The sequence below is a fragment of the Trachypithecus francoisi genome, unplaced genomic scaffold (genome assembly GCF_009764315.1).
Source record: "Trachypithecus francoisi isolate TF-2019V2 unplaced genomic scaffold, Tfra_2.0 Contig00992, whole genome shotgun sequence".
Taxonomy (NCBI): Eukaryota; Metazoa; Chordata; class Mammalia; order Primates; family Cercopithecidae; genus Trachypithecus; species Trachypithecus francoisi.
In genome coordinates, this window is record NW_022681054.1 from 24,783 (window position 1) to 40,048 (window position 15,266).

The 15,266-nt window shown below is 49.0% G+C and overlaps 1 protein-coding gene across 6 annotated transcripts in view; it reads left to right on the forward strand.

Annotated features, from left to right (window-relative positions):
* LOC117090308 (solute carrier family 66 member 2-like) overlaps nt 1-14,612 on the forward strand; it is a 33,639-nt gene extending 19,027 nt beyond the window's left edge. The window contains exons 4-5 of one of the 6 annotated variants that reach the window (XM_033222508.1): nt 9,610-9,706; nt 13,237-14,612. In XM_033222508.1, coding sequence (XP_033078399.1) covers nt 9,610-9,706; nt 13,237-13,540 — 401 coding nt within the window. In that variant the 3' untranslated portion in view covers nt 13,541-14,612. The remainder of the gene's footprint in view (nt 1-9,609; nt 9,707-13,236) is intronic. The other 5 variants (XM_033222474.1, XM_033222466.1, XM_033222480.1 and 2 more) reach the window with 5 other exon arrangements.
* Nucleotides 14,613-15,266: the final 654 nt, after the last annotated feature.

The following is a 15,266-nucleotide window of genomic DNA, read 5'->3' on the forward strand; positions in this document are numbered from 1 at the left end:
AAGTATTTTATCCTTTTTGATGCTATTGTAAATGGAAATGTTTTCTTAATTTCAGTTCTGCTTGTTCATTGCTACTTTATAGAAATGTAATTGATCATTGCATGTTGATCTTGCGTCATGCAATTCTGCTGAACTGGTTTGTTCTAAGAGTTGTTTAGTAGATTCTCTATATATGATTCTGTCATTTGCAAATAGAGTTGGTTTTAATTCTTCCTTACCAATTTAGTTGCTTTTATTTCTTTTTATTGTTTAATTATCCTGGTTATAAGCAGTGAGAGTGGATGTACCTATCTTATTCTTCATTTTAGTGAGAAAGCATTCCATCTTTCACCACTAAGTATGATGTTAGTCAATGGATTTTCCATAGTTGCCCTTCATTAGGTTAAGGCAGTTCCTTTTATTTGAATTTGTTGGGTGTTTTTATAATAAGAGTTAGAGTTTGCCAAATGCTTTTCTGTGTCTGTTGAGATGACCATGTGGGTTTTGTTTTTTATTGCACTGTGATGATGTACTACCTTAATGGATTTTTGTGTGTTGAACCAACCTTGCATTCTTGGGATAAATTCATGTGGTCATGGTGTCTAACACTTTTTATCTGTTGCTGGATTTTATTTGCTAGTATTGTATTGGGGATTTTTTGTATCTGTATTCATAAAAGATAATGGTCTGTAGTTTTCTTGTGATGACTTTGTCTAGATTTAGTACTAGGATAATACTGACCTATAAAATAAGTTGGGAAATGTTCCCCTCCTTTTCTGTCTTTTTAGAGTTTGCAAAGGGTTGATACTAATTCCTCTTTAAATATTTTTAGAGTTATCCAGTGAAGCCATCTGGGCTTGGGCTTTTCTTTGTGGAAAGTTTTAAAATTACGAATTTGATCTCTTGTTATAAGTCTATTCAGATTTTTTGTTTCTTTGCAAGTCAGTTTTGGTAGTTTGTATTGAAATTTTTCCATTTCACCTAAGTTATCTAATTTGTTGACATATAATTTTTCTTAGTATTCCCTTAGAATCCTTTGTATTTCTGGAAAGTCATCAGTAATGGTTCCTCTTTTATTCCTGACTTAAGTAATTTGATCCCCTCCTTTCCTTTCTTTTTCTGGTCAGTCTAGCTAAAAATTTGTCAATTTTTTGTTCTTGTCAAATAACCAACTTTTTAAAAGGTGTTTCTTTTTCCTTTCTTTCTTCCTTTTTTTAACACAACATATCCACATTACCCATCAAAGAACCAATTTTTGGTTTTGTTGATTTTCTTTATTGCTTTTCTGTTTTCTACTTTATTTCACTCTAATATTCTTTCTTTCCTTATGCTTGCTTTGGGTTTAATTTACCTTTTTCTTAAGGTGGAGGTTAGATCGTTGATTTTTTTTCTTTCTTCCTTTATAATGTAGTTATTGGCAGCCATAATTTCTCTCTAAGCAGGTGCTTTACCTGCGTCCTATACTTTGGTGTGTTGTGTTTTTGTTTTCATGCACCTTAAAGTATTTTAAAATTTACTCCAAGGTTTCTTCTTTGACCCTTTTATTATTTAGGAATGTGCTAACTTCCACATATTTGTGAATACCCCAAAATGTCTTCTGTTATTGATTTCAAATTTATTTCCATTATAGTTGTAGAATATACTCTGTTTTATTCCAGTACTTTTATTTATTTTTTTAAAATTTTTGGAGACAGAATCTTGCTCTGTTGGCTGTGGTGTGACTTGGGCTCACTGCAACCTCTGCCTCCTGGGTTCAGGCAATTCCCGTGTCTCAGCCTCCCGAGTAGCTGGGACTACAGGTGCGTGCCACTGCACCTGGCCAATTTTTTGTATTTTTTATAGAGACAGCGTTTCACCATGTTGACCAAGCTAGTCTCGAACTCCTGAGCGCAGGTGACCCACCCACTTCAGCCTCCCAAAGAACTAGAATTACAGGCATGAGCCACCACGCCCAGCCAGATTCCAGTACTTTTAAATAGAGGCACATCTTACGGCCTAGCATATGATCTATCTTGGAGAATATTTGATGTCCATTTTGCTGTGGTTGGGTAAAGGTGGAGGGTTGTCTGTTAGGTCAAGTCTACAATTTCTTTATTGTTCTTCTGTGTAGTTGTTACGTCCATTACTAAATGTAGGTATGGAAGTCTGTAAGTGTTTTTGAATTATCTTTTTCTCTTTTCACTTCTGTCAGTTTTTGCCTGATGTATTTTGGGGCTTTGTTGTTTGTTAGGGACGTATATGCGTATTTTCTGTTTTGATGTCTGTCTCTTCTGATGTTAGTGTCATCACATGCACATCTCCTGTGGTTGCCATTCGATATATTCTTTCCATTGTTTTACTTTTAACTTTCTTACATCTTTGAATTTCAAATGAGTCTTCCATATACATACAATGGATCTTTAAAAAAATCCATTCTGGCAATTCTGCCCTCTGATTTGATTATTTCATTCACACTTAATGTTATATGTTCAGATTTACATCTGCTACTTTACTTTTTGTTTTCTGTATATATATCCCATGCCTTTTCCCCTTAGCTGTTGCTCCTTTACAGCTTCCTTTTGTATTAAGTAAATATTTTCTAATGTCACATTTTAATTTCTTTAAATAATGTTTTCTGAATTATTTTCTTAGTAGTTACTTGAAGGCTTACAACATGCATCTTAACTTATTAGAATCTACTTCAAATTTATACTAACTTAATTCCAGTGACAGGAACCTTACTCCTACATGGTTCGATTTCGTCCTCCCTTTTTAAATGGTATGATTATTATACATATTATGTCTGCATATATTACAACCTAGCAATATATTTTTCTGATTGTTCCTTTATATACATTTTATGTCATTCAAGAACTGGAGGCTGGGCGCAGTGGCTCACGCCTTTAATCCCAGCACTTTGGGAGGCTGAGGCGGGCGGATCACGAGGTCAGGAGATCAAGACCATCCTGGCTAACGTGGTGAAACCCCATCTCTATTAAAAAATTACAAAAAAATTAGCTGGGCGTGGTGGCAGGCACATGTAGTCCCAGCTACTCAGGAGGCTGAGGCAGGAGAATGGTGTGAACCTGGGAGGCGGAGCTTGTGATGAGCCGAGATCGCGCCACTGCACTCCAGCCTGGGCGGCAGAGCGAGACTCCATCTCAAAAAATAAAAAAGAACTTGAGAGAAGAAAGGAGAACAAACATATGGAGTTATTTTATTAACCTTATTTACCATTTGTAGTTCCTTTTATTTCTTTCTGAGACTGAGTGCCATCTACAGTCATTTTCTGTCTCTAATACAGTTTTGATCCCATCCATCTCATTTGTGCTATTGATACTATTGTCAGTTATGTTACATTTCTTTAGGGTAAAGGCCCCCAAACAATACGATGCATATTGTTTTATGCAGTTACATTTTAAGTCAACTAAGAGAGGAAAGGAGAAGAAATGTGCACCGATATCACCTTTTATAATAACTGACATCATCGTCTTTATATACTCTTTTTTAATGTGGATTTGAATTGCTTCTGATGTTAACTTGTTTTCAGCATGAAAAACTTGTTTTCTGTAAGGTGTGCCTACTAGCAACAGATTCTCTCAGTTCTTGTTTATCTGGGAATCTTTATTTTCCCCTTATTTTTTAAAAAACGTTTTACTAGATATAAGAATCTTAGTTGATGATTTTTTTTTCTTTTCAGTGCTTTGAATATGTTATTCCACTGCCCTCTGGACTCCATTGTTTCTGATGAGAAGTCAGCTGTTAATCTTATTGGGGTTTCCTTGTAAGTGATAAATTATTTTTCTCTTGCTACTACTTTCAAGATTCTGTCTTTGCTTTTTGGCATTCATTATTTAGACTGTGATGTGTCAGGGTGTGGATCTCTTTATCAGGCTTGCAATTTGTGGAGCTTGTTGGGTGTGTAGATTAATATTTTCATCGTATTTGGAAGTTTTCAAAAGTCATTATCTCCTTGAATATTTTTTTCTGCTCCCCTCTCTCCCCTCCTCAAGCTCACCCATTCTGCATGTGCCAGTGCCCTTTCCTGTCGTCCCACCTTTCTCTGAGACTGTGTTCTTTTTTCTTAATTCTATTTTCCGTTTGTTCTTTAGGTTGCATAATCTTTATTGAGCTTTCTTTGAATTCACTGATTCTTCTGCCAGCTCAATCTATTGTTGAGCCTTATAGTGAGTTTTAAAATTTCAGTTGTGCTTTGCAACATCGGAATTTCCACTTGGTTTTTTTTTTTTTTTTTTAGAATTTCTGTCTCTTTATTGATAATCGTTGTGTGATCAATTGTTGTCATATTTTCTTTTAATTCTTTATGCATGGATCCCTTTAGTTATTTGAACATATTTATAATAGTTATCTTAAAGTCTTTTTCTACTGAGTCCAACACTTGTGCCTCTTCAAAAGCAGTTTGTGTCCTGCTTATTTTTTTCCTCTTCTGTTTCTTTGTATAACTCATTTTGTTTTGTTATTGCAAGCTGGACATTTTAGGTAAACTATAGTAGCAGCTGTGGATACGGATTCCCCCACTTGGGGGAAGGATGACTTACTGTTTGCTTGTTTGTTTTGTGATTTGGCTGGACTAGTGCAGTCTCTGGACCTCTCTCTCTCAGGTGTGGTGGTTCTGGCTGGCCGTGACCCTCCCTGATCTTCCTGTTAAGCTTCTGGTGGTCAGACCAGCTGTTGGCCTCATTGGTGGCTGCCAGCTGATTTGATGATGCCCTGGGGGATGTATTCCCCACAGCTGAGCAGGGTGGCTGTTGAGGCCACTGTTTGGTGGTGGTTCAGTCCCCAGGAGGGCTTCTCTTGGCTGTCCTTTCTGGTTCTGTTTGATAAACTTTGAGCTCGTCATGGAGCTTCTAGCTCCTCTTAGTTGCTGGCTGCCGAGGTCTCTGTTGTTTTTGTTAGCATCCTTACACTTGAACTTGCACCTGCTCTAAGTAGGGCGTCCCTCTAGGGAGAGCTATGGAGCTCTCTATCCTGATACCGCCATCGCCAGGACAGAACCTCTGGACCTCTGAGGGTGACAGCTCTGCTCTGAGTGGTGCACGGGAAGTGGGTTGTTGCCTCTGGTCTTCTTAGTTTGCCCCTGCTTGTGTGGAACCTCTCCCAGTGAGCAAGCTGAGGCAGGGACAAGGGATGCTCAGTGTCCTTTGCCCCTGCGCCATGGGTGGGGGCTGAGTGGAGGAAGGGAGCCTGGGGAGACAGGAACTGAGTAGGCGATGAAGAGCTTGGGCGCCTGCCATGGCTGCAGTGGTACTGGGGAAGAGGGAGCCCATCTTCTCAGTTGCCTGCTGGGAGGAGAGCTTTTGTCACACAGGGATGGGGAAGCAGATTGTGACTCAAGTGTCACAAGGTGCTGTTCCTGCTGCCACTTAGGTGGTTTTCTTGGGTAAGTTTTTCTCCATTCGCCATGTGTCCCTAAGACATGTTAGGGACTTGAAGTGGGTGCTGTTTGTAATGTTCACCATCGCAGTGACTTTGCTGGAGAGGGTCTGTGGAGAACCTTGCACCGTCTCTGTTGTTTCTGACCTGGCTGAAACCCTGATGGCTGGAAGTATGAAGAATGTTTCAGGCTGGGAGGGCAACACTCTTGTGTTTTTGTTCAACGGCTGCATTGAGTAAACACAGCAGCCGAGCGTCCTGTGTGGGATGTGTCGCGGAGGGGCGCCTGGAACTGTCCGGAAGGCCTCTTTAGAAGTGGGTAGCCCAAAACTTTCATTTTAAAGTGACTTGGGGAAAAGGTTTATTCCAGTGCCATCTGGGCTGGGGCCTTTCTGGGCTGTTTCTGCTGTGTATGACGATGTGTTTGTGTCCTGATTTCGAGCAGAGGCCATTCAGGCTGGAGGGCCATGGCTCCCTTGGCTGCAGTGACAGCCCAGCCCCTCACCTCTCTCACCTGTCCACCGTTGGGTGCCCCGCTGAGCAGACTCTGAGCAAATGAGGGGCCCGGAGATGCCAATTAGGATAAAGGGGGTAAAAGGCTCCTGAAAATGAGAGGAGGCTGAGAGCAGGCCAGGCCGCCCGACAGGGCCCATCTGGCTCCTCTCTCCCAGGGCCTCCCTGGCTCTGGCTGAGGTGACTGCAGGAATGTGAGTCTCGGCAGCTGTTGGGGCAGTGTGGCGGCGAGCGCTTGTCTGTCTGTGCAGCCTTGGGTTCGGCCGTGGACGCCTGTCTTGGCTGTTGCTTGATTTGTTCTTACCGAGTGGGAGGGTGTTTGTTTCCCAGGGTCCTCTTTGGAAGCCAGCACGGCTCCTCACTTCCCGCTCTGGCCCTGGACGTGCTCAGTCCCCACGCTGTCTGTCCCACTCACCGGGGTTGGGGCGGGGGCTCTGTCACTCCCGGGGTTGGGGCGGGGGCCCTGTCACTCCCGGGGTTGGGGCGGGGGCCCTGTCACTCCCGGGGTTGGGGCGGGGGCTCTGTCACTCCCGGGGTTGGGGCGGGGGCTCTGTCACTCCCGGGGTTGGGGCGGGGGCTCTGTCACTCCCGGGGTTGGGGCGGGGGCTCTGTCACTCTCCGAGGGTCTCTGGTGTGGGTGTCTCCGCGTCGTCCCCTGGCCCCAGCTATGCCATCTCCCTGTGCCTGTTGCCGTCTGCTGCACAGGTGGTGGGATTAGAGGGGGTCAGCGAGGCCAGTGCCGGTCTCGAAGGCTAAGAAGGGCATTCATACTCATTCTGCAGCAGGTGGTGTGGCTGATCCTTAGGATAAAGTAAAAGTGGGCCCTGGTGGCCTCGGGGGCCTCCTGTCTGTGCTCTCCCGACTGTAGCCTGTGCCCCTCAAGTCCCCCTGATGAGCCCCTGTGTGCCCGCCCGGGGTCCTGCTGAGCCCTGCTTGCAGCTCCGGGCCTGGGTGGTGCCTGTTCGCTCCACTCCCAGGTGGCTGGGCCGTTTCCAAGGACAGGCTCTGCCTGCTCAGCTCGCGTGGGGTGGAGAAGCAGACATAGCAGGTGGGGCTGGTACCTGCCTGGAAGGGCAGCTCGCAGGAGGCCAGGTGAGCCTGGACCAGGGATTTGAAGGAAGTGGGAGGTTGTTTTGTTTTTTCATGGAGAGTCGATTTGTATTTTTAAAAATATTGAAACAGTCACAAAGTTAAAGTGGGAGCGTGATACAGCTTAGTTGCTGGGACTGGCCGTCACTCCAGGGAGCACCAAAGTGCTTAAAAGAACAGTTACTGGCCGGGTGCGGTGGCTCACGCCTGTAATCCCAGCACTTTGGGAGGCCGAGGCAGGCGGATCATGAGGTCAGGAGATTGAGACCATCCTGGCTAACACGGTGAAACCCCGTCTCTACTAAAAATACAAAAAATTAGCCAGACGTGATGGCGGCGCCTGTAGTCCCAGCTACTCGGGAGGCTGAGGCAGGAGAATGGCATGAACCCGGGAGGCGGAGCTTACAGTGAGCTGAGATCGCGCCACCGCACTCCAGCCTGGGCGACAGAGCGAGACTCTGTCTCAAAAAAAAAAAAAAAAAGTTCCTTCGCCAACACTTGTGGTCAGTAACCTGTAACAGAGCTACAACTAGGAAAACTAGAGTGGTGGTAGCCACTTATTTAAGAAGTCATTCAGGTAAGCAGCTGCACCGTCTGTACTCCTTAAGTAGCAAAGAAGTTGTTATAGTCTTCTGAAAACTATCACTATGAGTGCTATAATTCTGAATGTATGTCTCAATTAGAATTCATGCAAGAACCCTGAAAAAAAAAAAAAAAGCAATTTCCTCCCCTCCAGAATGTCCCTGAGCAGTGTGGCCCAGGAGGCTCCGTGGCCCTGTGAAAGTCACCCTGTGGCTCTGGGGTGGAGCTCAGTGTTACTGAGACGCCGTTCACGTCCTGTGAGCACCAACCGAGTGTGTGATCTGTGAGTCCTGTGGGTGCCTGCAGGGGTCTGATGCGCCCAGCTTCATGCTGCATGGCAGTTCTCCGTTCAGTGTTCGAAACCAGTGCTGTGATGCCCTCCAGCCGTCCCAGTCCCAACAGGAAGCTCTCTAGTGTTCTCTTTCCCTCTCACGTTTGTTACTGGAAAGGGCTCCCCACCCAGACCCCAGAAGAGGACTCTTGGGTCTCGTGCAAGAAAGAATTTGAGGCGAGTCCATAAAGTGAAAGCAGGTTTATTAGGGAGGCAAAGGAATAAGAGAATGGCTCCTTCGTAGGCAGAGCACCCCAAAGGCTGCTGGTCGCCCATTTTTATGGTGATTTCTTGATGGTATGCTAACAAGCGGTGGAATATTCATGCTCCCCTTTTTAGACTGTATAGGGTAACTTCCTGATGTTGCCACAGCATCTGTAAACTGTCATGGCGCTGGTGGGAGTGCAGCAGTGAGGACGACCAGAGGTCACTCTCGTGGCCATCTTGGTTTTGGTGGGTTTTAGCCGGCTTCTTTACTGCCAGCTGCTTTATCGGCAAGGTCTTTATGACCTGTATCTTGTGCCGACCTCCTGTCTCATCCTGTGATTAAGAATGCCTGGGCCGGGCGCGGTGGCTCAAGCCTGTAATCCCAGCACTTTGGGAGGCCGAGACAGGTGGATCACGAGGTCAGGAGATCGAGACCATCCTGGCTAACACGGTGAAACCCCGTCTCTACTAAAAAATACAAAAAACTAAGCCGGGCGAGGTGGCGGGCGCCTGTAGTCCCAGCTACTCGGGAGGCTGAGGCAGGAGAATGGCGTAAACCCGGGAGGCGGAGCTTGCAGTGAGCTGAGATCCGGCCACTGCACTCCAGCCTGGGCGACAGAGCGAGACTCCGTCTCAAAAAAAAAGAATGCCTGACCGTCTGGGAACGCAGCCCAGCGGGCCTCAGCCTCATCTTACCCAGCCCCTGTTCATGATGGAGTTGCTCTTGCTTCAATGCCTTGGACGTTGGCTGTCAGATCCTCTTACACCAGGCTCTCTCATGTGCTCCTGTAGACATGAAAACATGATCTGACAAGAAATCGGATCTTCCTTGTCCATTAGGAGACAGTCTCCTGGTGCACATTCCCCAAGTGGTAAAATTGCTTTTTAATCCAGGAGCAGTTGGACTGATGGAGACTGAGAGCTGGTCTGTTCCCACGGGGCTCCCCGTGGGGGTGCCAGAAGAGATCTGTCTGTGAGTTGAGGGCAGCCGCGCCCGTGCGATGGAAGGTTCTGAGGATCAGCTGTTCCCTGCAGGCAGCTGAGGGTCCCAAGAGCTCAGTGCATGCCAGGGTGGGCCTCTGGTGAGCCCCCCAGGCCTGGAAACATTTGTTCAGCATTAAATGCCTCGTTTTCAAGCCTTATCTTTGGTACCGCTATCTAGAAACACATCTCAGGAAGTCACAGTGTGTGAGTCTGCACTGCCGACTGTCAGCTGTTCTCTCAGCACCTTGCGTGGCCATGGGTGTGCGTCCTAATTGCGTTCTTGCCCTTTTGTTCTTGTTCTCAGAGCCCCTCCTCTCCCACAGCCACCTGCCCTCTTGGATTTCTGTCGGACTCAGTAGTGCAGGGGCCTGGCTGCTTTGGAAAGGGGAGTGCCCTCCCCTCCCAGGTCCCTCAGGATAGGGCCAGCTCTTCTGGGAGGACTGCCAGGGGCCTCTCTCTTCTTTATTCGCCGATTTAAAAAACTATTAATGAAAATCTCCTGACACAGGAATCTCTCAGAAGTGTGGAAAATGTTCTTTTCCACCTGACAGATCTGGAGTCTCCGTGTCCACGAGGTGTCTCCCGTGTCCTCCGACTTCTCCAGACTGAACTTAGAGATCTCATTTCCCACTGTCTGAGCCACCCCAGGTCAGCTTCAGCCAACGTGTTCCTTACCCAGCTCCTCCCCGCCACCTGCTCCAATTCCCCAGCTCATGTGAGCTGACAGCTAATGGTAGATGGCTGCTAAATTTACTTCAAATTGTCTTGGATACAAATGACAGCACCTTAATTCCCAAACTTGGAGTTGAAGGAACTGTTTTCCACTTCAGCATCAGAAAATGCTGAATAAGGCCGGTGCGGTGGCTCAAGCCTGTAATCCCAGCACTTTGGGAGGCCGAGATGGGTGGATCACGAGGTCAGGAGATCGAGACCATCCTGGCTAACCCGGTGAAACCCCGTCTCTACTAAAAAATACAAAAAACTATCCGGGTGAGGTGGCAGGCACCTGTAGTCCCAGCTACTCGGGAGGCTGAGGCAGGAGAATGGCGTGAACCTGGGAGGCGGAGCTTGCAGTGAGCTGAGATCCGGCCACAGCACTCCAGCCTGGGCGACAGGGCGAGACTCCGTGTCAAAAAAAAAAAAAAAGGAAATGCTGAATAAGTATTTACTAATAAGTAGATACTTATTAATAAAATAAGTAGATACTTATAACTGCATCTTTTGATATAAGACAAATGATATACGTTAAAATTTTTTATTTTGTTGTTAAAATTAGAGATATAATTTACATAACATAAAATTCACCATTTTATCACCATTTAAAAGTACACAATTTGGTGGTTTTTAGTGTATTTACAGAGTTGTGCAGCCATCACCACTGTCTCATTAGGGAGCCTTTCATCACGCCCAAAGAAACCCCTTTGAACCAGTTTTCTTCTTTTTCCCGAGTTCCGTCTTCCCCCAGCCCCAACAGCTGCTCGTTTGCTGTCTGTGCACTCGCCTGTGCTGGACACTTCATAGGAACAGACTCACTAGCGTGTGGTTCCTGCGTCTGGCTTCTGTCACTTGGTGTCCTGTTTCAGGGTCCATCCGTGTTGTTGCATGAATCTGCCCTTTCTTCCTTTTTGTGGCTGAGTGATATTCCACCGTGCACCAGGCCACGTTCTGTTTGGAAATCTGCCCTCACCTGCAACCCGCACAATCTCAGCGGCCTTGCTTCGTGCCTCTCACCCTGCTGTCCCTCTGCCACCTTCGGGAGCCCCTCCACCGGCCTGTGAGTGGTAAATGCACGAATCGAGGGTGTTTGGGGTATGCGATCAAGCTCGCCAGTGCCTTTTTTTTTTTTTTTTGAGACCAGGCCCCACTCTGTCACCCAGGCTGGAGTGCAGTGGCACAGCCATGGCTCACTACAGCCTTGAACTCTTGGGCTCAAGGGATCCTCCTGCTTCAGCCTCCCAAATAGCTGGGATCACAGGTGCGCACCACCACGCCCTGCTAATTTTTTATGTTTTTGTAAAGATGGAATCTCACTATATTCAAGACCTCCTGGACTCAAGTGATTCTCCCACCTCATCCTCCCAAGGTGCTGGGATGACAGGTGTGAGCCACTGCACCTGGCCGTGTTGTAGATTTTGATGAAGTCTAGTTTATCTTTTATTTTTCTTTTGTTTCCTGTGTTTTTGGTGTTACAGGTAAAAATTCATTGACAAATCCAATGTCTTGAAGTGTTTCCTCATGTTTTCTTCTAAGAGTTTTAGTTTCAGGTCTTATTTTTAGTTTTTTTATCCGTTTTGAGTTAAATTTCGTATATGGTATAAGGTAAGTGTCCAGGTTCATTCTTTTCTCAGAAACTGTTTAGTGAGGATTTTCTGTTAGTCATTTGCCGATTGACTCCTTTCTAGGGAAACTAAAATAGAAAGGTCTCCCACAGATGGACCTTAGACGTGGTTTTCCCAAGTCTCTTAAACCCTCACCCTCCCGTCCACCACCTGCCCATCCATGACCCCACCTGTCCACAGCCCCCCTGCCTGCCCGTCCATGGCCTGCCCATCCGCCACCCACCCGTCCAAAGCCCATCCACCACCCACCTGTCCATAGCCCACCTGTCCACCGCCTGCCCACTCACAGTCTCCCTGCCTGTCCATCCACCACCCACCTATCCACCACCCGCCCGTCCGTGGCCCCCTGTCCATAGTATCCTGCTCAGCCCCCCTCACTGCAGCTGGGTTTCTTCATGAAATACACGTGAGCCCGCGCCCTGCTGTGTTCTGGGAGGTGCCGCATACCATGCCCATCCTTCCTCTGGCCTTGCCTCCTGTGCAGCCCCTTTCCAGCTTGGATGCTGAGCAGTGTCTCACTCAGAGGGAGGGAGTGTGGAGCAGGAAGTGGGACACAGATCTAGGGTCCAGGGGGACGGGGAGAAGGTGCACAGCCTGGCCACCCCTGCCCTGCCCTCACTGCACTGCCAGCCCCACAGGCAGCCAGCCCCCCACACCCCTGGCCTCTCTGCCCTCTGATGCCCCCAAGCCCCCCTAACCTCACCACACTCCAACCCCCCCAGTCCCTCTAACCTCACCCCTCAGCACCCCCAACTCCCTTGACTTCACCACCTCCCATCACCCCACCTGTGCAGCCCGTGCCCTGGCCCTGGTGCTGTAAGGACAGGTCAAGTGCAGGCACATCACACACCTTGCAGGCTTCTTGGCAGGTTTGTCTCCATTCACCTTTTCCCTGCAGCTGTGTCCCCCGGACTGCACGTGTCCACCTGCCTCCTTTAATTTGCTAATTTCTGTGAGTGCTTATGAGTATATTTTCTACAGAATACATCATCTAGCAAATGACATCGTGCAGGAGGGATATGGTATGGATTTACTGAGCCTCACTGCTTGAGGCGTGTTGTAGAACTCAAGGTCAACTTGTTGAATCCCCAGAATGTCCTAGGGGTGGTCCCTGTCTCTTCCCGGTAACGTCTGAGGAACAGGAGACCGTAGTTAACCCGAGGGGGGCTGCGCCCCAACCCAGGCATCAGATTCCAGTGCAGGGTACTCCCTGCACTGTGCCGCTTCTCAGAGATTAAGATTAATTTGAAGAATTTTAGCTTTTTTTTTTTTTTTTTAAAGAGACAAGTATCTCTTGTTGCCTAAGCTGGCCTCAACTCCTGGACTCAAGTGATTCTCCCTCCTCGGCCCCCGAATAGCTGGGACTGTAGGTGCCCACTGCACCTGTCCTGATGTCAGCATCTTTTACGTTGAGTTAATATTTGTACCAAGGCTCTTTCGGGGAGTGTGATCAAGATTACATGGCTCCTCTGACCCTGACCTCTCGCTGGGTTCCCATCTCCCTGACCTTGAGCTCTCACTGGGTCCCCGTCTCTCCTCCCTGACCTTGACCTCTCCCTCGGTTCCCGTCTCTCCTCACTGACCCTGACCTCTTACTCAGTTCCCAAGTTCCCGTCTCTCCTCCTCTGACTCTGATCTCTTGCTCGGTTCCCGTCTGTCCTCACTGACCCTGATCTCTTTCTTGGTTCCCGTCTCTCCTCTGCCCTTGACCTCTCCCTCAGTTCCTGTCTCTCCTCCTCTGACCCTGATCTCTTGCTTGGTTCCCCTCTGTCCTCACTGACCTTGACCCCTCCCCTGGACCCTAAGTTGTGCTGAGGCCGCTTCTCCCTCTCGCCCTAGACTTCGACCCCCACCACTTCTGGCAGTGGAGCAGCTTCTCGGACTATGTGCAGTGCGTCCTGGCCTTCACGGGCGTGGCAGGCTACATCACCTACCTGTCCATCGACTCCACCCTGTTTGTGGAGACCCTGGGCTTCCTGGCCGTGCTGACCGAAGCCATGCTGGGCGTGCCGCAGCTTTACCGCAACCACCGCCACCAGTCCACGGAGGGCATGAGGTAGGCCGGGGTTGCCGCCATGGAAGCATCACTGCTCCAGAGGCACCACGTGGCTGCAGATTTGGTAAAAATCAAACGCCTGTGTGACTGGCTGTGCATTTCCCATGTTGACCTGTGAAGCTGCCGGTTAAAAAATAGTCAGGTTTATAGGCCTTGGCCCCTCGACCTCGTGTTGGAGCAGATGAGCTTGTGTGGGCCACGTGAGGGGCAGCCGGGACCCTCTTGCCGGCACCTACCCAGCACGGGGTTGGGAGCTGCTCCTTCAGGGCCATTGAGGCAGAACCTTCCAGTGGGAGTGATGTCCGAGTGCCTGGCCACACAGAGCAGAGCAGGCTCGGCCCACCACGCCAGGAGGAGTGCAGGGCAGCCAGCCTGGCCCAGGGTCAGGGCAGGTCTGGTGGGGCAGGGAAGGTGGTGTGGGGGCTGCCTTGGACACTGTCCTCGGTCTCTCCCCACTGGCCCCAGCATGGCCTCTGGCCTCTGAGGTATGTGGTAGAAGGCTGGCCAGGCTGATGTTCGGAACCATAGACCATGCCTGGGCGCCCTGCACCAGTGCGTGCTGGGACACCCCCGTGACCGCCAGGGATAGGGCACGATGTAAGCAGCACAATTCCCACGGGCTCAATCAAGGTCCTGGATGGAAACCACATTGTAATAAAAACAGATCGGCTTGCTGCAGCAGCAGCAGAAAACTCTCGTCCCTCACACCTTCAATACCCAGGCCCGCTCCTCACTGAGGACCCCCCCGGTGCCCGCTCCTCACTGAGGACCCCCCTGGGCCCCCACACTGTGCTTGGGTCTGGTCTCCGTCACAGATGCTGAGGCTATGATTTGGAGGGAATGTTGTTCTTGGATTTGTTATGTTTGGGAAACAGCCTGGAAGACAGGGGCTGACATGTTTTGTGTTTGAGAATGGGTGCCCAGGGACCATAGCGCCCCCTTTAGGGTTTTCCTGTGAGTATTTGCAGGTTTGGTGTGAGGGCCAGGGGTCCTGTGGGGCGTAGGTTCAGTTGCCGGTTATAGGTGAAGGTAGGAGGGCTTGTTGCAGGTGTGGGGTGGTGGTAGGGGGTGAGATGCAGGTACAGGTCAGGGTTACAGGTGTGGGTTGCAGTTACGGGTGTGGGTTGTAGGTAGGGGTGTGTGTTGTAGGCACAGGTGTGGGGTGTAGGTATGGGTTAGGGGTGTGGGGTATGGGGTGCAGGTGTGGGTTCTAGGCATGGGTGTGGATTATAATTATGGGTGTGCAGTGTAGATATGGGTGTGGGACGTAGGTACAGATATGAAGTGTAGGTATGGGTTGGAGTGTGGGGTATGGGGTGCAGGTGTGGGTTGTAGGCATGGGTGTGGCAGGCAGGTACAGGTGTGTGCTGTAGGTGCTCGTGTGGGACATGGGTATGGGTGTGAGGCATATTAGGTGTAGGCTGCATTTATGAGTGTGGGTTGTAGGTAGAGGTGTGATTTGGAGGGAATGTTATTTGGGTATGGACGTGAGGTGTAGGTACGGGTTGGGTGTGGGGTGCAGGTGCGGGTTGTAGGTATAGGTGTAGGGCATGGGCATGGGTATGGGGTGTATTAGGTGTGGGTTGCAGTTATAGGTGTGGGTTGTAGGTAGAGGTGTGTGGCATGGGTACAGGTGTGGGGTGTTGGCATGGGTGTGAGGCAGGGACAGGTTGGGGTGGGGTGTGGGGTGCACGTGGGGATTGAGCTGCCCGGGTTGGTGTGATTACAGTGAATCAAGACCACGGGGTTGCTGGGGTTTCCCGGGTGAGGGTGCGTGGAGGCCCGAGAGCGTGTCCATGGCTGGAACAGGCTC